At 39.6% G+C, this 26866-nt stretch overlaps 1 protein-coding gene across 4 annotated transcripts in view; it reads left to right on the top strand.

The window, feature by feature from the left end:
• Positions 1 to 2304: 2304 nt before the first annotated feature.
• Positions 2305 to 26866, top strand: part of LOC101156675 (F-actin-uncapping protein LRRC16A) — a 69672-nt gene continuing 45110 nt past the window's right edge. For all 4 annotated transcript variants that reach the window (XM_023964166.2, XM_023964164.2, XM_023964165.2 and 1 more), the window contains exons 1-3: positions 2305 to 2770; positions 6841 to 6938; positions 22897 to 22947. In XM_023964166.2, the coding sequence (XP_023819934.1) occupies positions 2731 to 2770; positions 6841 to 6938; positions 22897 to 22947 (189 nt within the window). In that variant the 5' untranslated portion in view covers positions 2305 to 2730. The remainder of the gene's footprint in view (positions 2771 to 6840; positions 6939 to 22896; positions 22948 to 26866) is intronic.

Genomic DNA, 26866 nt, shown 5'->3' with positions numbered 1-26866 from the left:
CAGATCAAATGAGTGGTTTGTTTTGAAAATGGGATGGCTGGACCTCTGTGGGTTGAGCAGCTGACTTACTATCAGTTTGTTTGGGTTCAATTCTCAGGTTTGATTGTGTTGAGCATACATATCTATCTATCTATCTATCTATCTATCTATCTATCTATCTATCTATCTATCTATCTATCTATCTATCTATCTATCTATCTATCTATCTATCTATCTATCTATCTATCTATCTATCTATCTATCTATCTATCTATCTATCTATCTATCTATCTATCTATCTATCTATCTATCTATCTATCTATATATATATATATATTTAGATGCCACACGCGTGGATCACTGAATGCTTGGAGCTGTACAACATCAACAGGAATCTAAGAGCTTTCATAGGAAACTCAGTGAAGCTATGGAAAGCCACCCTTGAAGCCAATGGCAAGCCACTTGCACAAGTGTCCATTAAATGTGGGATATACCAAGGTGATGCTCTGTCCCCACTGCTGTTCTGCATAGGTCTGAACCCCCTCAGCCAAATAATCAGCAAGACTGGCTATGGATACCGACTCAGAAATGGGGCCAACATCAGTCACCTCCTCTACATGGATGACATCAAGCTATATGCTAACAGCGAACGTGACATTGACTCCCTGATCCACACCACCAGGATCTACAGTACTGACATTGGGATGTCATTCGGGCTCGAGAAATGCAGCCGGATGGTGAAAAAGAGAGGCAAGGTAGTCCGCACAAGAGGGATCTCACTCCCAGAAGGAAGACATGTAGCAGACATTGAGGACAGTTACAAGTACCTCGGAATTCCACAGGAAAATGGCAACCTGGAGCAGGCAACAAGGAAAGCCGCAACAGCTAAATACCTCCAACGGGTAAGGCAAGTCCTGAAAAGCCAGCTCAATGGCAAAAATAAGACCCGGGCAATAAACAGCTACCCACTGCCAGTTATCAGATACCCTGCAGGAATAATAAGATGGCCATAGGAAGAGGTACAGACCACGGATGTTAAGACACGAAAGCTCCTCACCATGCATGGAGGGTTCCATCCCAAATCCAGCACCCTGAGACTGTATGCTAGCTGCAAGGAAGGAGGCCGAGGACTAGTGAGCGTAGAAGCCACTATCCAGGATGAAACATCCAAGATGCATGAGTACATCAAGCTCAAGGCCCCAACTGACAGTATGCTCAGTGAATGTCTCAGGCAATGGAGAGCATGGATACAGTGCTGGAAGACAGATCCTCATGGGAGGACAAACCCCTGCACGGGATGTACCACCGGACCATACCTGAAGTGGCTGATATCAAGAAGTCCTACCAATAGACAGCACTGAAGCACTCATCTTGACAGCTCAGGAACAAGCCCTGAGTACCAGAGCCATAGAGGCTCAGATCTACCACACCAGACAAGACCCAATGTGTAGGCTGTGCAAAGAGGCGCCTGAAACAATCCAGCACATAACTGCAGGGTGTAAGATGCTGGTAGGTAAAGCATACATGGAGCGCCACAATCAAGTGGCTGGAATAATAGACAGGACCATGTGTGCAGAATATGGACTGGAAACAAGTCCAGGACTTGGCTCTTGCACTCAATACTTTTTAAATGCCATGCATAGTCCATCAATTCCCTGGAAGACCATAAAATATATAATATCTCTATTTTGAAAAAATTGTATATATATATATATATATATATATATATATATATATATATATATATATATATATATATATATATATATATATATATAGATTCTATATATATAGATTATATATATATATAATATATATATAAATTATATATATATATATATATATATATAAATTCTATATATATTATATATATATATATCTATACATAAAATATATATATATATATATATATATATATATATATATATATATATATATATATATAATATATATATCTATATTGTTCTTTTTACTGAATACAATAAAAAATACAATAATAAAACTATATACATATATATATATATATATATATATATATATATATATATATATATATATATATATATATATATATATATATATATATATAAATATGCGTCTCTGTGTGGGTTGGGGTCTGGGTCCAAAAAAAATTGAGTCCAAATCAATTAAAGGACCCCCCCTGGCCACTAGAGATCGCTGCTGCACAGGATAAAAGCGGTTCATTGACATGTTTATGGTCCATGACAATCCTTTCGTCGCCTAGTTCACTACCGCCCCCTACCGTCCCACCACAGTTTCGCATCGGTTCCTTGTGTGTGGCATCACCGTACGGGGAGGGGCTCCGTACTTCATTGGCTGCTACTGTAATACAGAGCTTTGGCGGTGGACGTGCGTGGAGGTCTACTCTGGTCTTCTTTTTTACTAGTACGAAATGCCCGACCACGATGTTCTTAAAATGACTTTAGCCCCTCTCTAGCAAGCTTCCTATTCTTCTACGCTGTACGAGCCACGCGCTGATATTGAACCCAGAGGAGATGCGGCTGGAAAGCGGTGAGCACCGCGCACGGACGCTGCAGTAGCAGAGGAGCAGCATGTAACCGGGACAACACACACACCGGCCGCGGCGGAGGCACCACCACCACCACCACCCGACACCCCCACCTCCCTCTCTGCATCATCATTCCCCACTCTCCGGCACTCGAGGTTCCTCCTCCATGAGCTAGACCACCTGACCATTCCGGATCATTTTGGATTCTGTCTTCGGGAAAAATGAGCGAAGACGTGTCGGAGGTCTCGAAAGAGCTGCTGGGTAAGACAGAATCTCAGCCATGTGTTCCCACGGAGCCAATCACTGTCACTGAAACAAGTTTCAGTCCCCGACATCTCCCTTTGTCATTATTTTCAAATCGGAATCAAACCGACCAGTCTTTTATTTTGAAAGTGCGTTGTAACCCCCCCCACACACACACACACATGAGGACGAGGGGGGGGGGGGGGTTGGCTTCAGCTGCAGGGAGGCTGTTGTACATGGACCACTGTCGTTAGGTGCTGACTGTTGCTGTTTAGCGGCTGCAGACTGTTGGACAGAGAAGCTGCAGACAGAGTTGAGCGTGGAAAGCGTGGGTCAGCCCCATCTCTGCTGTGGAGCTGAGTCTGCAGCTTCCACTGTGGACAACCCTGAAGTCCTGTTTGCCTCTCTGTCTGCATGAACATCCTCCCTCTCCGTTGTGTTTTTCCTCAGATGCCATTTTAACTTCTGAACTTTTAGACATGTTCAGAATTTTTTTAGAATCTCAGATTTCAGTGAGATTGTTTGGGCCTCTGCTAACCTCTGACCTTTGCTCTTGCAGGTCTGACAAGTTGGTTTGGAGTTATCTAGTTTTCTTCCTTTCTTAAAAAGAAATGTTGTGGATATTACAACACATTTTGTTAGAGATTTACTTGAGTTGTAATGTCCATCTGTTCAAAAGCTTAATTAATTTTACCATGTGACCATCTGGTGATATTTTTATTTTTTATTTTTAAGACTGCCGAATGCAAATGTTTCTTATTTTTATCTGTTTAACCTTTATTTACCCCGGAATTGTCCCACTGAGATTAAGAATATCTTTTTCAAGGGTGTCTTGGCTAGGGGGAAACATTAAATTACATTTACAATAAAAAAATGTCAGCATTAAAAACATAAAATAAATAAAAATGAGAGCTTATGTAAAACAGGTACAGTTAAAAGTGACGTTCTCCTCCAATCTCAGCCTGGATTTAAAAATATTCCGAGGGATGAGTTCTTTTAATTCAAGTTTCTATTTGATGTAAAGTTCCTTTAGCCTGGTCACAATCTGGACAGTTTTCTAACAGAAAGAGGTAAAAATAAAACGTCATAACTCTGAACAGGTGTCCTATTGAATGGGGCAAAACTATAGTTCCTGTAGCCGTGCTGACCCACTTCTGCAGCCGTGCACGTGGGCGTGTGGTGATCTCATGTCATGAGGTGTTGTTTGGGGGAGCAGAGCCTGCCATTGTCTGTGAGCCGGCAGCAGAATGCATCATCACTCGTGGCGTTCAGCACAAATAAAAGAGTCGGAGTGTGACGTTACAGATGGAGCAAAATGTGTCGGAAACAGAGCATACAGTGCTGGTAGCACACAATATGCTGATCAAACCCTTTGGAGAAACACAATAAAATGAGGGACCTGCATTTGGAAGTTATGGGTCAAACACGTAGTAGAAAACATAGTTAGGGTAAAGCGGAAAAATGCTGTGAAAAAGAAAAGGCAAAGGAATGGATTAAGTTAGATGTAGTTTTTTTTTGTTTTGAGCAGAAACTGAGAAAATGGGAAGGCTGTTGTGGCACCTGAATAGTTTCAGTGTGCCAACTTCATTCCTTCATGCATTTAACCTGAACGGCACATGTGCTTGTTTTCTCCCAGTGAATAAGTGTCTGTCTGTATGTGAGCAAACTCATGCAAAGGTGATGGGGTCAAAGAAAAAATCCTTAAAAGAAATAAATAACTAATGCCCTGACTTTAACTTTTAAGTTTGGTGCATACTACGTCCAACAGGAACCGAATCATTTGCACTCAATCCTCATAAAGAGCCTCCTCTGTTGTGGTTTTGGGTTGATTACATAGAGGAGTGGGTTTAAAGGCTGGAGAATTAGTAGTTTGAGCTTTAACAAGCCCATTTTCTTCCCTTCCTCCACCTCTTTTTCATGTGATAGCACTCAGTGACCAGTTGTTTCTGTTAAAATCCTAAAAAGTTAAGAGAATATTGAGACATTTTAGTGCTCTAGAGCAGTGTTTTTCAACCTTTTTTGAGCCACGGCACACTTTAACCCTGACAAAAATTCCGCGGCACACCAGCATCCAAAACAAAAGAAAAAGCAGAAATTCATGGTCTGTATTGATCGACAGCCCACCACCCCCCGCAATCTCACGTGGATTTTTGTGATAATTGTGGCAGGAAAAGCAGGAAGTTGCGGCTGTTTTTTTCTAGGAGCTGAACCACCAGCTAAAGACGAGCTTTAGCTGGTATTTTTGTTAGAACTGAGCGACTTTATCAGCAGAATTAAGAACAAGGAAGTGAAGACTTTAACCACTTCTGATTGGTCAGACTGATGACATGTGATTAAGCCTTCAAGAATGATTGGCAGAGACAGTTAAAGGGGCGGGACTTTTCCTTACACAGTTATAGTTGCAGCTAAATCGCGGTACCGTGATTCTGATCAAAATGTCTTTAATAGAATTAAATAAACACAAAGAAAAAGTAATTTTAAGATCTTTTATATTCCCAACTACTCAGTGTTTTATCAGGGCCTGTTTGGATGAACAAAGAGCTGATTTCCTGGAGATGGAAAATGTTTTTAGATCAGTGAATGAGGGCAATTTCCCACGGCACACTTGACCATCTCGGCACACTGGTTGAAAAACACTGCTCTAGATGTCTGTATGAAGGGACCAGAGGCTGTTTTGTGTTTGTGTGTTTTTTTAAAGCAGGCGTCTACATTTTTTCAAAAGCTATTTTTCAAAGGTCTTGACTCTTGTACTTAAAAAAAAAAAACAATTGGCGCTCAGTTTCAGTGAAGGATATGGACCTTAAGAGGTGGTGTTTGAAAAACTTGGCACACTTTCTAATAATCAGTTTTGCTCTGATGATGCTGTGAGTCCCCTGCAGGCAGGGATTCAGAGGTACGCATGCAGAATGGCTGGTGTGCCACACACGCCACACAGACAGTTTGACTTCAGCTGCTGTGTATGTAGATATATGTATGTGTGTGCGTGAGCTGCATGACGAGGAGGCTGACCCCGATCAACCCTTTAAGCCAGCTCTCTGGTTGTTCACAGCCCTGATGTCTGAACAGGGAAGTTCCCCATTACCTCTAGTTTGTTCACATTTGTCATTATTTCCATTATTAATGATGAAGTTATGTCTGTTCTTTTTGACAAAGATGTATTAAAAAGTGTCCATCGCTGTGGCTCTTTGGCTTTGGAAACAAATGTTAAAAAACTATTTTTTCTGTAGTTTTAGTTCTTTTTGTTGAATTGATTAGGTTTTGTGGTGGATTATTATTAGAATATTCTTAAAACTCCTAGTATGTTCCGCAGCACAACAGGATATTTGGTTTCCAGAGGCAAAGTACAAAGTATAGAATTGTATTTATATTTATTTAGAGTTTTTCCAAAATGGTAATTTGAACTTAATGTTTACATGCTTTTATTTGATAGTAAAAGGAGAATAAGGATGAACGTGCAGCATAGTTATGATATAACATACCATCTTTGACTTTCCTGTATTTTTAAAGTAGATTTGCTGCAGCAGGAGGATCCTATTTGACACAGGGTGTATTTTATTTTGAAAGGAACTTGTATATCCTGCTGTTAAGAGTAAAATATATAGGTTATATATAGGAAAAATATAAAATTGATATACTGTTGTAAATATCTCAAAGCTACATTTTCTAAATGTCACAAATGGTCACAAGAACATGAATTACGTATATTTTTCTAAACAGTAATGTGGGAGATTGTGGCTCTAGCTGGGTTTTGGTCCTTAATAAACTGACCTAAGTGGCTCTTTTAACGTTAAAGGTTGTAGACCCCTGGTCTAGATCCATCTCGAGAGTTTATATTACCATGTACCTGAAATTGATGCAAAATCCTAATTTGGAATCTTGTTCAGTAAATCAACACAATGTACATTTTTTGAAGAAATATTTCATTTGCAGGTTATGAGAGGTCATTTCCCTCCCTTTGGCAAGAACGTCAAATATTCCGTTGTCTGGTTTTTGGTCTGCCCTCTCCTCAGTTACAGGGGGAACAAATGCACCTCGGGGGCAGATTCTCCACCTGAAGTCTGACCGCTCATCGTTTTGTTTCTTTGCAGAGAGTGTGAGGGATTCTGTGGGGAGGAAGGTGAAGCTGTCCCTGAGGAAAAGGGTCAAGCTGGAGGTCAAGGGAGATAAGACGGAGAACCGAGTCCTGGTAAGTCATTGACAGCAGCTTTCACAGCACTCTCATGCTAAAAATATGTCAAAATCACCGCAGTTCTATCAACACTGTGTTACCATTTTCTATCATTTAAAGCTTTAAGGCAGACAAACTTTTTTTTTTTTTATAAATAAAAATATCAGGGAAGTTACAATAATTAAAAATGAGACTGCCTATGGGAATTCTGCTACGAGAAACATTTTTCATGAATTCTTACTGAGATAAAGTGTATTTTTGAGATCGTTTTTAAGCCAAAGAAATGGAATGTTGTCTGTCTGTGTGGAAAGAGACCTAGATTCCTTATTTATATTAGAAGAAGGAATTGCCATCAACATCATTTGATTGAATTTCAGCTCAAACTCAAAGCTTGTTGCTGTTTTTACACAGAAAGTTGTCCTCATGTCCTATGCATAAAAGCAGCTTCTGAAGTTGGACGCTCCCATTACTGAAGTGGGGTATTTGCACAGGCACAGCTCTCACTGCTTAAACAGCTGTTTTTTGGGAGTTTTGAACACTCGAGGGAATTCCAGCTCCAATGGCCACTTTTAGCAACAGACCTCCAAGTCCATTCCCCACCGAATAATTAATACTCAGTAGATTATTAATAATAGATTTGGGCCCTTTTTCATATATATATGGTATAGGGATAAAAGACTGCCGTATGTGTGTGTGTGTGGTTCTATTTGCCGTCTCATGCCTGTTGGCTTTTAATTTTGTGGAAGACAATTAGAGCAAAAGAGGCTCCAAAAGCTCTAAGGGTGCATCTGTGCAGCTGAGATTTCTGCCCCAGGATTTAATCATCTCAAACTGTGAAGCAACTTATTAACAGTAGGTTGTGTTTCTCTCATTAAGGTCATAAATTAACCCGCCTGTTGTCTGGGGACACAAGGAAAGAGTTGAGAGTCATTAGCTCTTTTTCACATCCGTCTATACTCACTAAGCGGTCTGAGTAGATGCTAAAATGACGAGCATCAAAACTCTGCTCAGCAGTCCATGTTTTATATAGTTAGGATTTCCCCCAAACATTACTTGTCTTCATTTTATTAATAATTCTGCAAAGGGACCAGTTTTATTCTTTTATTAAAAAAAAGTAATAAAAATTTCATTAATTAGGCTCATTGGTTTCACTGTATGGTTCTTTTGACCAAAACAGTTTATTGTCACGACAGTTTAATAGGATTGGGGTTTTATTTTAATACTTTTTTTTGTGGAGGACATTTCTGGTTCTTTAGCAGGTCATTTCAATATAGTTGAAAGTAAGATATATTAAATATCCAACCAAATACTTTAATAAAACTAACTAATACCAAAACCTTTGCATAACCACAAAAATGCTCAAAATTCAAAATAATTTGATTTGCACAGCAAAATCCTTTAAATGGAATTGTCCCATTAATAATTATAGTTGCTACTTTGGGTCATGTTCCTCTCTTCTCCTCTTTTAGGCTTACAAGTAGAAAAGGCGTCAGTACGGAAACTGAAAACGCCAACGCCATACCCTACTTTTTTTTTGTGACAGCTTTCTCGTAACAACGACATCTACCATTTATCATTCTCGTTATCACGAGAAAACAAATTTTGTTTTGTGAGATAATTGTGTGATAATGAGATAACACCAACAACTCTTTGTTCATATTTTTACAATCTGCAGCAAAACAAAGCAGTTTGTCAGAGTAAATGTCGAACACTAGAAGAAATGAGCCATTTATAATCGATTAATTCCACCATCGTCTAACTTAAGTGGAGATTGGGCTGATGTTGTCAGTTACAGCTGCACGATATGAGGAAAAATCGCGATATTAGTGATCAATATTGCGATGACGATATAACAAATAGAAAAACCAAAGACATTGTTTCAGTTTTCACTGCAACAGTTTAATTTAAATAAGAGTGAACATAACTTAAATTATCCTCTAAATAACCCTTGTCTACATAGAAGGCCAACATCTAACATAAAAGTGCTCCATTTGATTGGTCAAATGCATAAATGGATTTATTTGGTTCGTTAAATACTTCAAGCTGCCAGAAGATTGTTTTAGCACATTTCAGACAACCATTTATTGCAATATTCGCCGTCTTTTGCGATATGCATATTGCACAGCTTGACATGTGGCTATGAATGTGTGATATATTGTGCAGGCCGCGCTGCATCTGCTGTAATCTCGTTATTACGTAAAAAACAGGCACAAAAAAAAAAGTAGATTCGGGCGTTTTCAGCTTTAGAGTTTTCAAGAATGTAACAAACAAAAGCAGACTTGATGTCAGCTTCACATTATTTGTCGTCATCGTCACCGTACAGCCCTGGAAGAAGAAAGTATCCCAACATAACTTGAACTCTTCTATCAGAAAGAAATGCAACTAGTAGAGAACAGATTAAAGTAATCTGTGTAATCCAAGGCCAAGATGATGTTGCGTAATACAGAAATGCTGGCAGCTTTGCTTTTTTGTATGGCAGTTGTTTTTCAGCCGTCAGGTTGAGAACACTTTGATGTGGCTGTGAGCACAATGCCACCTTTGGGAGCTGGACACTGATGCTTGTGTGCAAACAAAAAGGCGAAACAGTGCGGAGACGTGGGCTTCAGTTCTGGGAAAAGAGGAATTCCAGTCCAGCAGTTGAGATTTTCAAACCAGAGTCTGTCAGTGCTCTGCTTGACTGAACTGAACAAATAAACCCAATTGTTTGAACGACCAGTCATAGAGGAAGTGACTGGCAGAGAAAACAAACCCGTCATGTAAACGTGACTTTCTAGTGTTGTTAAATGCAGACCTGATGAAAGCAGGACATGTTTTCAGATTGTTCAGAGATAATGGAATTTAATAGTTTGTCAGAAATGTAAAAACAGGAAAAAAGGTTAAAAGTCGCTGTTGATTTTGCTCATGTAGAGAACAGAGTGACTATTACAGACTGTTTTTCTTGTGTGGTGGTTGAGCAACACTATGAGGTCATCTGTGTGTATTCAAAGGGACTGCCTTCCAAATACTTAAGAATACCTTATGTCTTTATGATAAATATATAGACTTTTCTATAAGAGTTGCACACTTTGACTAAATGTCATCTAAAAACCCTCTTTTTATCCCCACTGAGCCTCAGTCCTCACTCCCCATTGTCAGATTCTTACAAGGCCTCCATCGTTTGCTCAGGCTGAAAGTGAAGCATTTCAGGGCTGGAGGGGTCTCTTAAGCACACTAAAGCCTGATAGTTACAGTCATATCCCTCCTTTGAAGATGGGGGCCATGAAGGATGTGGTGATTAAAACTTTACTTTATCAAACACTCTCATAGGAATGGGAAAAGTAGAAAATAGAGAGAGGGTGTGGGGGGGGGGGGGGTATGTGGTTAATAAAGTGAGCTGAACAGAACTGAGGGCAAAACATTTGCTTAAGAATTCATGGTTTCAAGACAGAAATTTGTTGGTTTTCAGTTCATTTCTGTTTCACTTCTGATATATTTTTAATTTAACCCCTTCATGCCTGACATTACTTTCAATTATATGAAAATATATTATTCAATTTTTTTTCCGTTCAAGGTGAAGCAGAGTCCTGGATTTAATGGTATGATCCGTATTGGCGGCATACTGGATGAAGAGTTAGAAATGAGCCATAACCACTGAGAACAAGACATGCTATCAGTTTTCTACATTTCATTTCAAATAGTTCACAATTTCTAGCACTTTTTTTTTCAATTATGACTTAATACGTTCATCAGGTTTTCAATTCAAGATTCATTTTATTAAAGGATCAACCGCCTATATCATGCTTTTTAAGATTTTCAGAGTAAACTATATTCATATATATGATCATATGACACACTAAAGAATGATTTCTTTAAATGAAACATGAGTTATTTCGGCAGCCCTTTTTCCTACCCTCAATCTCTGAGACTCAATCTCTAAAACTCAATCTCTGAGGCTCCGCCTTTCGCTCCTTGTGGGTGCCGCTCATTTCATAACGCCCACCTAGAGCCGGCCTCGGCAGCGTGTCTGCGTCTCGCCCACAAAAACAAACAACGTTTGAAACTTTTGCGAAGATGAGTGTGCATATTGTGGAGTCTTACAAAAGCATTTTGCTGATCACCAATAGCTCCGCGGAGAACATAGGTGTGTGTACGCGTGTGTGTGTGCGTGCGTGTGTGTGTGTGTCTGTGTGTGTAGGCCAGTGCTGACAGAGCAGACTCTTCCTGGAAGGGGTTGTTCCTCTCCTATCTACGTCATAATGTTTTTGTTGATTGGGAGGGGCTGGTGCTCAAAGCACAGGTTTTTAGAGGATTGTGTGAATGCCACTTTGGGGTTGTTTATAGTGAGGAAGGAACATTATATTACACTTAAAATCTCAAAAAGTTTTTGTATGAGATGGGGCCTTTAAGAGGACTGCAGGTGAGTTTTGCAGTTCCTTGAGGCTCATGAAGCCACCTCAAGGGATAAATATAAAAAGTACCATTGTTGTGTACGTGGTATGTGGATTGTGAAGTAACTGTAAGGCTAATTGAAGTTGTACTGTCCTATGATGCCCAGCGCCTCACATGTAGTCAGAAGTAAAGTGAAAGTACCGGCCCCCTACTGACCCCAATGCTGCACGCATGGGGTGTGCACATGATATGCAAGTGACTATAAGACATTGGCGTATCCAGCCAGCCTCACTGTGGTGTCTTGATGATATTTAAGATTTGGATAGCAGAGCCATAATCATTCTTTAAACCTCTTTGAAGTCTCCAGCGTTTGCTTGTTTTCTGAGATCTGTTATCAGCTCAAAGCTGAGAAGCACATTGACTCTACATGGAACTGTTCTAGTAAATTATCACAATTTAAGGTTTCATGATGTTAAAACTTCACCTGGTTGGATGTTTATGGATGTAAAAAATGGATCCCTCTTGTTCATCAAAGCCTTGCTTCAGTTCACTTATGTTGTAAAACATGTAAGCGTTTCCTTTCAGGCCTCCATGCATTTTCTGTTGTTGTGGGCTGATGACCATAAACATGATGAGGATGACATTTTGAGCCGGCCATACAGATGAAATGTGTCAAACAAGTCGTAGTCCTCCTGCTGAGTTTACACTACAGCTACTATGCAGTCAGCTGCTGTGTTTCCATTTTTTCTGTCTCAGTTCAGGGGTCTTGGACAAGTTTCTTTGAATATTTATAAGAAAAAGGTTGGGTAGAAATGAAAGATGAATTGTTTTCAGTAAAATCGAGACATTGCTGAAGTCAAATCAAAAAAGGAAACTGCTGAATCTGGTGAAAAACTGAAAACAGACTTTTTGTAATAGCTTGAATTTTTCAAATATTGCTCAGTTTTCCCTGACTGCTGATCAATCCATTGCCTTTTGAATTCTGTGTATTGATGAACTGCCGTGGCCAAATGCTGCTGTTTAGGCTGACTCTTCCTCCTATCAGCCCTTTTTGAATGGAGCTTGTAGGCCAGTATTGTTTGGATCCGATGAACCTAATCATGTCTTTTTCTAGGAATAAATGAAATGGGTTGTCAACAATAAAGCAGAATTCATTTAAATAAAAAAAGGTTGGCCTAGCAGTGTGCCTTTTCAAATTCTGAAACAGCGTTGTTAATTTAAAACAAAACAGATCCTAGAATAGAGGATTTTCCAAAAAAAACAGGTACTAAAAAACAGCTGGTTATTTAAAAGAGAATACTTCATTGGCTTAACTTCATACAGAGTAATAGGAGGCCACAGGCAAAAAAAAAAATCCCAATTTTTTTTAATTTAAACCTAAATTAAGAGATTTGCTCCCTCTGTGATAATCTTTTTATGTAAATGTGCTTGGCACCTAAATTAGCCCAAATTCGGAGGAAATTGGCTGCACTCTGGTTGGGACCTAAAATTAGGCAACATCAGAAAACCTGTGTCACTTTCTTGGAGATAGTTTCTGTAGAGTGGTGGAAATTCACCTCTAAGTTGTGGGCAGGACTTTTTTTTCGCAGGGTAAACACCGGGACGAATATACGCCAGGCGTTATTCGCCACGTTTTTTGTGTTCACACCCAGGTGATTTTCGCTGACGATGAGCCGAGCGAACATGCAATTTCATTCCCTGACATTAGATGGCGCTTAATGTAAAACAGAAATACTCCTGTACACAAGGTGGCGCTGCGCAACTTTACGCTTCTTAAAGTCGCTTTTCACTCAGAAGAAGAGAGCAGGTATTTACGTGCTTGTCAGAATCATACAAAGAAAACATGAATATTTCAAGCATCAGTAGCTCCAACTGGTGCTTGGTTCATTATTTCTTCGCTGGTATGTGTGCTCAGCAAGGCAGTTTTGTGTTTGAGCGCCCCCAAGTTGTGGTTTACTGTAACTTCAGAAGCTCCAGACACGTGTGCAAAAGCGCCATTCTCATTGGTCGAATAGATTTCGACGCGAGGCGTCAAAAAAAAAAAAAACGAACCCGAGGCGTTTTTTTTTTTTTTTGACGCTTTGACGCGTGGCGTTTTTTCGCGTCGGTGTGCACACTCTCATTGGTGCCCTTTGTTTAGTCACGAGGCGTTAAACGTCGGCGAAATTCGTCCCGGTGTAAACGGGCCTTAAGCCTGTCCACATTTTCCCATCATCCTTTTGTTTACACTCTCTCCCACTAGCTTACAGCCCCTCTCAACCCCAACCTAAAAAATGTCCACCCAAACAGTCTGAAAAAGAACTTTGTGAAGCTATACATGTTTATAAATGATTTCTTTGCACATTTTGATGTCCACAAACAAACACAACATAACACATCTTTTCCAAAATGTACATTTTAGAACAAAACAAGAATTTTTGGATCAGGCCATTAGTAAAATACCAACTGTAAATTTTCAAATTTTGTCTGAAAGGCTTTCTCCAGTTTAATAAATGTATCTTTGGCTAAAAGGGATTCTTTTAAGATCCTGAAATCATTTTTTATTTGCAAAATTTTGTTAAAATGACCTAAATCCCAATTTTTTATGTTCTTGTTGCTGGTCAACAGCAAGTACATGTGGGATTTGAGTCTACTGATGTTGAGTAATCACTGTAGATGGAAAATGCGCGTCATGCCAAACATCTCCACCCTCCTGGCTCTGCCTTTATGTGCATTTTCTCTTTTTCTCTCACTGGTTCTTTCTCGTCCTGCTCTTCAGATGTTACCATTATGCAGCTTGGAAAGGTTTTCCACTCATAAATGTTTCTGTCTTGTTATGGCATTTGATGTACAAGGAAAACCTTGGTGGAGAATCTGATGGTTACACCCTCTCCCTCACACACACACATTCACTCACCTCCTCCCCATTGTGTTCAGCTGGCATGCTGATGAATGAATGAGCCTTTGTGATTCGTCTGTGGCCTAAAAGTTCACAAGGACCCTCTGCAGGTTGGCTTTGCTCCAACAGGAGAAGCTTGTGTTTCTTCAAGTAGGCACAAAACCTTGGAATCAGACAAAAATAATTCTGATCTGATGTAAGAGTTGATGGGTTTGGGCTTTTTCGTGTAAATAATATTCATATTCAGAAATTTGAGTGATCGGGAGCCGGTTTAGCTCGTGCTGGTTTGCGGTGCCTTCCATCCGTGAAACCCAGGTTCAACTCCGGGCTGCTCCCTGTTCCCTTCTCTACTTCTATGCCGGTCCCAAGCCCGGTTGCTTTGAGAGGGTTGCGTCAGGAAGGGCATCCGGCGTAAAACATTGCCAAGTTTCCCATGCGACTCGTTCGCTGTGGCGACCCCAGATGGGAAAAGCCGAAAGAGAAACAACAGAAATTTGAGTGATCATTCTGGATGTTTAAAGCTTTATGAGGTTTTTATTGCCTCTGAATTCCTCCCATCCAAATCTATTTCTAATGCTCATTGTTCCTCTCAATCATTATTTTTAATGTTGAGCAGTCGGCAGCCGATTTCAGGGCAAAATGAAAATAAAGCATGACACGATCACACGCTCACTTTATTGATGCCTCAGCTCGATGCAGCTGTGGTCCGATGATACCAGCCAATCAGGGCTGTTCAGGAAGTACTACGGTCGGGTGTCTTTGTTCCTCACCAAGCTGGGCTCTCCAGCAGTAAAAACACATAATGATGAGCTGGGCAGTAATAAAAGAAAATTGATGTCTCTTTCAGTGGCTGCTGCTGCAGCTTATGAGAATGCGCAGTGCAGATGACGGAGATTAAGCAGCATCAGTCTGATTTAGTCATTAGTATTGAAGCAAACAGAAAATCCTTTATATGAACAAATATATACTGGTACTTCAGTGGAAAGAAAATCCAGTAGGTACATGATTTCATGAGTATTTGAAAATTTTCTAATAAATGTGAAAGTGTTATGGGGTGACTTTTATTTTCTTTTTTTTTATATAGGCTATATTATTACTGAATCTCTTTTATTTTGGACTCTTACATTTCTGTGTGCTGATGTGTTTTGGTGCAAGTCTAAAGGACAAGACTGAAGCTACACTTTAAGCAGCTATCCTTTAAAAAAATCTAATAGAGTAACAAATTATTTTTATAAAAGAAATGTTTTTGGATAATGGTTCTCTGAATCTACTTATACTAAAATGTTTTAAACCTTTTCTTCTTAGCCATTCCTTCATTTACATTCAAGGGTGTTTAACAGGTTTAAAGTATTTGTGCAGCATTAACACATTTTTGTAGGTTTCATTGACCCCATATCTGTCAAATCATAGTGTTTGTTAGCCAGTGCATTAAAGGAGTCAAAAAATAACATGCAAAAACTCTACATTAAAAACATACAATTTAAGCATTAAACTGTTTGACAGAATAAAAATAAAAGACCAAATTCTTTGCTTTTGCTTTTGCTCTGCTTTTATGACATAATTCTTCTTTAGTCTATAAATCCAAAGCAAGAATACAATTATCAAATCTCTAATCTTTGAGATGCAGATTTGCTTTAAATTATTTTTTGGCACATTAGGTTAAAGTATCTAAAATAAAATAAAATTACTCACCTTCAAATCTGATTTCGTTATCAAATCTGATTTCATTTCATTTTCTTTGCCCCCAATAATCCGGAACAAATGTTTTGTCTGAATACCCCCAAATGGACCCAGGTTCGGGACCAGGAACCGCTCTCTAATCCATCTTTCAAGGTGGTCTCGGTTCGTTTCCAATCGAACTGAGCTTCAGTTCATTCTGATATTCTTCAGTCAGAATAAGCGCTATGCTCGGACCAGAACAACTGGACCGAAACGGCCACCGTAGCTGGTCTTCACATAATGTAACCACAGTAGGACTGAAGCAACCGATGAGCCGCCGACAATGCAGAGCAACGGTTGTCGTGTTGTCAAACAGAAAAATGGTCCAACTGCCTACATGTTAGAACATTTATTTTAACAAGGCTTCTGTGTCTCGTTACGCGGCACATGCCCAGCGCTGCTGTGTCATCCTAAAATCTACCATGTACTTCCTTAATGATCTTACAACAATGCTATAGCACCACAACGATGAGAAATGTGGCTGTACACGCATCGGTGTACCTTCTTAGACGTTTTTTTGCCAGTTACTGCCTTGCAGCATGCGTCAGCCGTCCAAAGTAGCAAATAAAAACCGTTGTACCTGACGTTGATACAGGCGTTCAAAATTGGTCAGTGAAGAATAAAGTTTGAATCAGGGAACTCTCCCAAGAAGGATTGCACAGCACAGGACTGCCATTATTTCTGTCTCTATTTGCTTTGCCCCACCCTCGTAATTCCTGGCCAATGACTGTCACATGGTTTTGTTTACCAGGTTTGGTTTGAAACAGAAAAGTCAGCTTGATGGCAGTCTGAATAATGACCATACGCAAGGTTTAAGACTCAATTCGAACCAAATTAAGGAGACTTAAGGAGCCTTACCAGTATGAATACACCCATAGTCTCATATAGTATTTTCCTTTTCCTGTGTTTTTGTGCCTTCTTCTCATCCTCTTTATTTCCATGGATTCCACTCTGTCTCAATTTGTTTGTAGCCCACACTTCTTAATTCTTTTATATTTATCTCTGAGCTTGTGAAGGACACGCTGATGCAATTAAAAAAAAAAAACTGGGGAGAATAAATCATTCCAAGAGCATTATCCTCTCCACAATCCTTCTCATTTATGTGTGCAGTTACAGCTATTTGATTATTCCTTCTGTGTAAAAGGGGCGTTAAGGGCGGGACTTCTTAAAAATTCCAGCTCTGTAAATCTTGCAATAAACATTTATTGCCATTTTTTTCTGTCCCTAAAGGCAAGGCCTTTGTTGAGTAATGACCAAACGCAAGGTCATCACTTTCTTTTAATGGCTTTTCATTAAAAACTATTTGGTAAAAAATTTAAAGTCACGGCAATTGGAAGCACATGAAGCCACATTTAAGACAAGCCTGGCTCTGCCCAGAATTGGTTGAACAATGTATAATTTTCTATATGTTCTATATACATGTTTTTGAGCTGTTGCTGTAATTTTACTTCCTTCATTGTTATTCTGATTTTGACATGCTGTAACCTGGCTAACAATTTTAGGCTTTTAGGTAACCTAATGTTATTGAGAGAGCAGGTAGTGATGGAGGACAAATCAAAGTATTACATACTATATGTTGGATTGTATTTTTTGTCATGGGGAAAAGCATTTGAACTCCTTTTTTTGTTTTTCTAAGTTTAGACATTTGTTTAAAATGGTTGTTTTATCCTTTTAATTTCACTTTTTAAACATAAGTGTTTCCAGGTGAGTGTCGTTCTTTTTAATCTGTGCAGTGACCTTAAGAGACATGAAAGATTCTTTAAATAAGTATTATTATTAGCAGTAGATTGGGTTAGTTGGAATTCACTCATGCTTGACTTATCGTAGTGCAACCACAAAAAAGTTACCAACTTTAGAACAATAAACCAATAGACAGAAAGCTATTAAAAGTTGGACTATAACTTAAGTATTAAGTAAATAACTTAAGACTATAACTGGGGCAAGCCGTGGTGCAGCGGTAGGGCGGTCGACCCATGATCATAAGATTCCAGGTTCGATTCCCGCTTTGCACGCCCATGAGTCGAAGTGTCCTTGGGCAAGACACTGAACCCCACCTTGCCTCTGGTGGTAGGCAGGCGCCTGTGTTTGGCAGCGGAGCCGCCATCAGTGTGTGAATGTGTGTGTGACTGGGTGAATGGGTCTGTGACTGTAAAGCGCTTTGTCCTTGTAGGAAGAAAGGCGCTATACAAGTATACGCCATTTACCAAGTTATTTTAACTTTTTTTTCAATAAAACTGTTGCAGCAAAATGGAAATTGTTATTTTTTGTTAAGCTATCTGTTGATGTATTGGCCCAGTATTGATCAATACTATCAATTTCAAGTTTTTCCTCTTTGCTTAAGTTATCAATTTATTTGTGGATTTCGCTCAAAAACCAATTCGGTTTGGTTATGAAAAACTGTTTTCACCAAACTAAGGATTTATGCAGAGATGGAACTTTTACTTGTAAAATTATGTGTTCTTTCAACAAAAACTAAAACAAAGCCTTCTATGCCTAAAATAAAAGAAATGCCTTAAAAGATAATCGATTTCGTAGATAGGATGAGACTGTTTTGTTTAAGTTCAGTTGTATTTGATATATTCACGTTTAAGCCAAGCCCAATGTCTGACCATTTTAGTCAGATGTTCTGTTCAGCCATGTCAAGGTTGTCTGTGGAATTGCTTGGTCCCACTTGAGTCTCAAAGAAAAAAAAAACTCAAGCAAATGAGGTGAAATGGTGTGATGGATGGGTATAATTTAGCATGAAGGCACACTGAGACATGTTGGGGGAATAAAAGTCCTTTTGGAGAGGGTAGACTTCCTGTTGCTGAGTGCTGCCTCAGCTGAATGGGTGCAGATGAAGCACCGCTCTGTACTGCTTTGCTTTCTACAGAGATTCAGTCCAACTGTGTTCAAGTGAGACCATTTTTTGGAAGGGGGGGTTGAATACTCATTGACATGCTTGAAGAAAGCTATGCAGCGCAGCGCCACTGACTGTCTGTCACAATGATGGTGTTTGTGTGTCAAATTCATGAGTCTAGTATGGGCCAGTTGTTGCCATAGGAACATAAATGGTGTGACAATGGGCAGATGTGGCTTAACTCACATGCATGAATGAGGTCACCGAACTGTTTGACAGAAAGATGTTTAATGTTGATGCTGAAAATATTTAAAGCCCCACTCTGATGACATTTGTGTTTTTTAAACATGTTCTTGTGGCTTTTAGTTGTAATGATGGAGCACATAATTTAAGAAAATTAAGGTTAAATGACATTTCTGAGTGTTTCTTTATTCGAATCATTGTACATTAGGAACAGATGAAAACAAAATCCTGTTTGAAAAAGAGTGGATTTGTGATGTAGAAAATAAGCTGGATGGGCCAAAAGCTCCCTGTTCTGGAGGGAAAGGGGAAGGGGCACGGTTGCTCTGCGCCAACGGTCCCACTCACATATCTGTGGGGAATTTCTGAGGAACTGAATTATGTCCTAGATAACAACACAGTTTTTTTTTTAATTTGGGCTAAAAGCGGCATAATAAAAAAAATTAAAAGAACACTGGAAACACTTTGAAATAGATCAAAATATGATGAGAATGGGTCTTTAAGTGATAGGAAGTTCAATCTCAGTTTTCTTGGTTGCGTGTTAGGGTTGTGCCGATGGACGATATCATCGTCCATCGTGATGGGTGACTGACATCCCGATGGAGAGACCACCATCGTGATGCCACGCCCCCGCCACGTTGCGCGTCGACACCATAAGCCGCGGTTACATGTACAAAATATCTTGATGGGATCAATGGTCGGATTAGAATCCAACCGTGTAGATGGGCCCAGAAAAATGTTTTCAGAATATAAAAACGTTCACTAAGGTCACAATTTCGGTCGGAATAAATCATTCGCACACGCGCAGTATTCACACATGCGCAGTTTGAAAACCGGAAGAGGATACAACTTCCGCCGAGCGGCTTTTTTTCCAAACTTTATTGAATGTAACGATTCAATACAAAACAATAACAGCGCCGAGCGGCTATATACATTGACATGTCAGCTCGGTAAAATACGAGACGATCTTCTAAACGTGCTTTTAATAATGTTACGGTTATTATGAAACACCTCTTCGCTCATCATTTGAATTTTAATCCGTGTGGTCAGTGCTTTTTCTGAACGTAGCCAGGATTAGCAGTATGCTAACACACGGGCTAACAACATTAGCTTTGGAGCTGCGGGACGGATCGCAGTCTTAAATCTCCCACACATACCGCTCATGTACCCCCCCCCCCCCCCTTCCCATCAAACATAAAGCTGTAAATCTGCCCTCCGCCGGTCCACTTCGCTAGTTTAAGTGCGGGAGCGGACTACTTCTTTTCTATTTTGTTTGTTACTTTTTCTGTTAAAGTCACTTCCCTCAGTTTATACTGGATCATCGCGGATTAACTATTAGTTGGGAAATAAAATGAAAAAAGCAAAATAACGAATAGCAGTTATATAAGAACGAAAAATGTAAAAATACCCCCCCCCCCCGACGATGTCATCGTCCATCCCGATGGTTGACAGCAAACATCGTCAACGGCCAAATTAGGGGACATCGCCCAACCCTATTGCGTGTTTACATTAGCAGAGAAAAATCCCAGTGGATCTGATATCTTATAACAGAGTTTTGTGTCCATACTTGTGCACGTGTTGCAGGCAAGGAATACCTCTGCTGGTTTAGGAATCAGAGCTGATACCTCACATGTGAGCTACCAGTCTGTGTATGCTGAGACTTTTACAGTGAAAGAGTCAATGACAGATGCTCTTTTTGCTCCCAAAGATCTGCTCCAGTGACGCTGCCATCTGGTTGGCTAAGTGGAGCCGAGGGCACGATGCTACTCGGTGCAAAATCACTGACTTGGCAGGAAGGCTCAAGACTTAAATCCACTTAGGGTAGTGAGTGTGAATAGAGCGGAGTGGAAAAGAAGTTGCAAAGGGGCGGAGGTCACATGGTGTAATGCCTTTGCCCACTTAAAGGGCAGATGGAGGGAGTTTTACAGAAGGTCAGTCATGCATTGCCTGGGGGAAGGGTGTGGGAACAAAATCCAAAGAAAAAAACTGAGAGACCAAGTTAAAGTTTCTTAAATTGTTTTTACATTTTCCCCTTTAATTATGTATTAAAGTAAAGCATCTCTTAATGTTTACAGATTTAACCAAACTTTGAAAGTTCTGTTTTTAAACAGAACAAAACCAATCATATTGATCAAATCATTGTCTTAATGTTTTTTTTCCCTGAAAAACAAAAAAATATTAACCTTAGTCTAAACCTTTTGAAGGAATTGCATTAGTAGAGTGATAATCAAACTGGAAGGCTCTTTCTATGGTGAATAAAAGACAACTTTTACATTTTATAGTACAATTTAAAATCATTTTTAACACTTCGACTACCTCTTTAAATATGCAAATAAGCTGCTGTGCTGGAATAAAACAAGCTTGTGAGAGCCGAGTCAAACAGTGATGACTTGGGCTCTCTAGAAGAGGTTATCTTTGGCTGCCCAGGCCTGCCTGTCTGTCTCCATCACATCAAAACACAAAAGCTGCCTGTGGAGCTGAGCTGCTGAGTGTTGGGAGTCGTCCTCTTTTAGCCTGTCCTTCTTCCCTCTGTTTCATATTTTCCCATCCATTGGGGTGGAAAAAAAAGTCAACCTAGTCCTGTCATCATTTATATTTTCTCAGTTTTAATCCTTCCCCGTCCTTCAAGTCAGTCATTGTTTTTTATGTACTTTATGCATATGATGGGGCTTCTAAATTTCCCTTTACTTTTATGCATTTTCTTCAATCCATTTTTATTCCCTCTTTTCAGCAGATGTCCAATGATATCTAAGAGCGTTGTCTTGAGTGCTGTGAGCAACAGCTCAGCCACTGAAATAGATGTATTGATTAGTCTGGAAATGTAAGTGATAGTTTGAAAGCGCTATTACTCACTGTCCTTCTGGCTGTTTTCATTTCCATCAAACATGTCCTCTTAAAAAGCTGAAGTCTCTCGTTGATGACTTAAAGGTCAGGCGTCTGTGTGATCTGATATATTCAGACAGGGAAAAACTGCAGTCATGACATGTTTTTGTCCTAAAATATCAAAGACAACATTAGTTTTGTTGATTAAACTCTTGTTTCTTTTGATTGATTTCGTGCCTCGTGATCAAACCGATCTTCATTTGGTACATGAAGAGTTTAATTTAAAAAAAAGATTGTATTCGTCCATCAAAAATCTTTGGATCATGAGATTAAAATCCTTTAATTTTCAAAAAAATGACAGAGCAGCTTATTATCCTGTGTATTTTATGTGTGTGTTCTTGTTGTGCACATAGATCTCAAACCGATTCTATGTGGTAAATAACCATCAGAAATCAGTCAAAACGTTTAAAAAAAAACAGTACTGCACACTAAACTGTACTGCTTGGTGTATTGTTGGAGCATTACGGCTATTGTAGTCTGCAGCTTCGTGGAGTGATACATACTGGGCTTCAACTTTGTGTTGTGATGTGTAAATAAAGATCCTAAAAAGGTACTTGTTTGGAATCATAAAGTATGTTTATATACAGCACTTCCCATTGACTCCTCTAGCCAATCCCCTGCGGTCTCTTGGCCCCTCTAGGAATTCTGGGTACTGTAATTTGTTTATTCATTTCATCAAAGTCAATAAAAGGTTGCCTGGCAGTTTTCTTTCAGCCCTAGTGCTAGATTTGACACCTCCCTCACAGAGCTGCAAAAAATTCCATGTGCTGTAGCTGATTGCAGTCTCTGGTGGATGATACGCTCGGAAGGCTGAGCCAAAACAAACAGGAAGCCATAAGCAGTGATGTTCTCAACTTGGGATTGGTCCAAGCATCATTTTCTGAATTGGATCACCAATCCGTCCTGTGTTTTGGTATTTCCCTGTTTTATTTGTTTGTTCTGGATGGTGATACCCTGAGTGGGCTATATATTAATTACAGCATTACTTTAATGTTATATTGCAATATAATATAGCTATAAATTTACAATATTACTTTGTTCTCTTTTAGGCGCTTGCATCCTACCGTGCCTACCTCTTGACAGCTCGAATCCCCACCAAGGTAAGGGCAGAATTTCTTTAAGGGAGACTGTTGTGGTGTAACACCACGATAGTTTCAGTTGGTATCAGCAGGGAAGGACAACAAATATTGAATCGTCATATAGTTTGGTTTATCTTCACACTGAGTTGGCTAAACCACCTGGAAACGCCATGCTGTTCCAACAGCTGCTCATTTGGGGATGAATTTGGCTGAGGGGAGCATTAATGGGGAAGAAAATCGTTCAAAAAGATGAAAATTGACTAGTCTTGCTAATTATGGTTAGAGTTTCTTATTGTTAGACACATTCATCTCACCACTAAACTACAATTATCAAATCTATTTTCCAGGGTATTTTTGATTTGCACCTTAACTTTCACAATTTGTATTACGTGTCATCGTTCCCACAGAAAATGCCCTTGCTTGCATCACTGCTTTCTTTGGTTTACAAAAAAGCTGGAGTTTACTTCTTTGTTTCACATCGTTGTTCAGGTAAGCTTTTACTCCCACTGTAAACAGTGGACTACCAAAGAAAATGAACTCTGGTGTGGGTCACACCAATACAGACATTATTCATTGCAGGTTATATGTTATGTAATTTTATGCAAACCTTTCTGGACTTTTAAGCCATTTTAATATTTACAACTAACTGAACCTTCCAAACTGCATCTTTTAAACTTCAGACATTCCGAATTGCATCACTGAAAATTCAGACATTCTGACCCATGTCTTTAAAACTACAGACATTCCAAAGTGCATCCTTTTAAACTTCAGAAATGCGACCTGCCTCATTCAAATTCTGGACATTGCGATCTGCATTATTCATTATAAGACATTCTTTGCTGCATCATTTAAAGTTGAACATTCCAAACAGCATCATCTAAACTTCTGCATTCCGACCTGCATCCCTTAAATTACAGAAATTCCGAGTTGCATCATTCAAACTTCGGACATTCCGACCTGTATCTTTTAAACTACAGACATTCTGAGCTGCATCATTTATACCTTAGACATTAAAAGATTACCAGGTCTAGTTTCAATCTGGATGTGGGGAACGGTAAAATAAACTGGGATGTTCATTAGCATTCTATATAGAACAGACATGGTTAAATACTGTATGTGCTTTTAGGCACCAACCACTCTGAACACACCAGTGGACACCCCCCCCACACACACACACACTGTTTTTTCTAAAAAAAAAAAAAAAAAAAAAAACTCTCAAAGGAATATATTCAATCCATATTTGGAAAATCCCTTTTTTAAAGCTTCGATTCAGCATCAAAGTCATTTTTGTCCATATTTTTATGCACTTTATTTAGTCTGATATTGTTGCATGTATAGTATTCCCAATTGTTTTTATAAACCAGTAACTTTCTTGCATTATGTAATTCACCATCTGCTTTGAACTCAATAATTGAGAATTCAGATGAATCGTTTATGTTTCTGTCCTTTGAACAGCTGTTTTCAGTTTGGTTGAGCAAAGAGGCCATTGCACTAAACCGTCATCTTTTCCTTCTCTGAGACAGATTTCAGGCATTCCCATATTTGCTCTCCTAAAGGCAGTCCCAGCAGCCTCTCTTTTTTTTTTCTTGCCTTATAATCCCCCCCCACCGACTGTCTTTCTTCCCCCACTCACCACTGTGCCAAGAGTCAGCAGGAGAAACCAATGCCTTTTCAATCTGATTGCTTTGATGTCAGCAGAAGCAATGCACAGTATTTATTCCAGCAGACAGTGGGGGCAGTTTAACAGCTATTCCTATTGCATCAATAAGTTCTTACAATGGAGGGGTGGCAGTTCAATGCCCACCTCACAATCAAGCTTTATATTATTTGTTACGTCACGCAAAAAAGAAATATATAAATGTATAGTAAATAAACTTTCCTGAAATGGACATAACTAATATTTTTAACAAAAAGGGAAGCTATTTGATTATACTTCACAATAAATGTCTGCATTTGTTGGACACAAAGCCTAAACCTGCAGTTTAAAGTGAAATCTCAAAACAGATAAGTCACTTCCTGTTTAAGCTCTGTTTCCTGTTATAAAAACTTCAAACATTAAACCAGGGGTGGCGAACACGCGGCTCTCGAGCCGCATGCGGCTCTCGGCCAATAAGCATGCGGCTCTTTGCGTCTTATCACATTTTCTATATACTGTGCTTCATTTCATATTTTTTTCCCTCTTAAACCACACTCAAAAGCATCCGAGGGTATTAAAAATAAATAATAAAGAAGTAATTTGGCAGTGTGTGTGTTTTGATGCTGCTCCCGACTGTTGTGCAGTGGGGGTGTATATGTGCTGGCACCGCGCGTGCGTGTGAGAGAAGGAGTGAAGAGCGCGTGCAGCGTGAGAGGGGGAGAGAGCGTGAAGCTGAAGTGTGTGCATTCATGTTGTGTTTTTCGGAGGTAGGAGAACCGTAATAAGAGAACGTTTCCCCCAGAAGAAGATGAATGACTCTTTATTACCCCGCTCTGGAGGCTCTGAGGGTCTGAACTGGGGAAGTGAACCCCGAACTACCTTCATCCCGCAGGAAAGGTTTAACATGACACATAAGTGACCGCCAATCATTTGCGCGGGATACGCCAAATGCCGGAAAAAATAAGTAAACATTTGATGTGCATGCAGACTGTTACCCTCATGGTCAAAATGGTGAAATTCAGAGTATAAAGATAAAAAACAGGACGTTTCTGGAAGAATGGGAAGATTCTTACTTTTTTACTGGATGGAATGTCAAGTCACTTCCTGATCTGACACAATTTGTCTCCTTTATGAACATGTTGAAGCTTTTCAAAGTGCACATTCAAAACGGCAATCTGTCCCACTTCTTTGCGGAGTTCCCAGCAGAAGGCTGCTATCCAAATGAATAAAGCGCAGAACGTGACGCTGCTTGCCCAACTGGATGGAAACTTTACTTTGCAGTTTGAGGACCTGCAGCAGAAACGACCACAGATCACTTTTCTCATGGATCCTTTATTGCAGAGACTGACTGCCTGAGATCCCCGCTTGTCACTGATGAGGCAGCGAGCGAACTGGAGATGAGTAAATTAAGCTAAAATCTTTTTTGAAAGAAGGCCCTGTTACGTTTTGGAGAACTGTGCCAACGGCGAAATACCTGTGTGTAAAAGAGCTGCTCTCAATCTGCTGTTGATGTTCTTAATATATGTCTGCCAGTCCCTGTTTATTACTTTGAAACACGTAAAATCAAGGCATCGGTCCGTTCTGACCGACACTCACGTACAGGAACTGCTCAGAGGGGCTACAACTGAATATAAACCTGATTAGCAGAGGATTACTAAAACAAGAGAAATCCCACTGAGATCATCCATCCCATCACTGGGCAAGGTAAGAAATTCTGAGATGTAGTTTGGAAAACACACCTGACTGAGCATGCTTGCGTGAATATTTGAATATTCCATCAATGATCAGTTTTCCATGCAAAAAGTCAACCATTAGTTTTTAAATAAAAAAGAAAAAGAAAAGTTATAAAAGTAAAATATTTTTACTAAAGGTCAAAATTACATTTATGCTACATACATCTGAAATGTAATGTATTTAATGTGTTTATTGGGAATATGAATTACTCAGACACCAGAAGGATGCTCTGTCCAGATGTTTATGTATTTGTTGGTGTAAGGGTCATTGAAAGAGAAATGTTGAGATACAAAGAATTATTAAATATTCAGTTTTTATCATCATAAATCTGACTTCAGAGGAGTCGGTGCCTCACCATCATCAACCTCACCGCCCGTCACTGAGTCGTTGTGTGTGTCAGAGAGAGGCAGAGAAAAGAGTAATATATAGTGTGTGTGTGTGTGTGTGTGTGTGTGAGATGAGAGAGAGGCACCTGTGTGTGTGTATGTGTGTGGAGGGGGTATCTGACCTCCAGGGTAGTCACTGTGTTAACTCTGGCTAAGCTGCATTTGATGTGTGTATTGAGGGTGG

Source organism: Oryzias latipes, chromosome 16 (genome assembly GCF_053564925.1).
Source record: "Oryzias latipes strain Hd-rR chromosome 16, Olatipes_Hd-rR_3.1".
In the NCBI taxonomy this organism is placed as follows: Eukaryota; Metazoa; Chordata; class Actinopteri; order Beloniformes; family Adrianichthyidae; genus Oryzias; species Oryzias latipes.
This window is presented reverse-complemented; position numbering and strand designations above follow the sequence as displayed.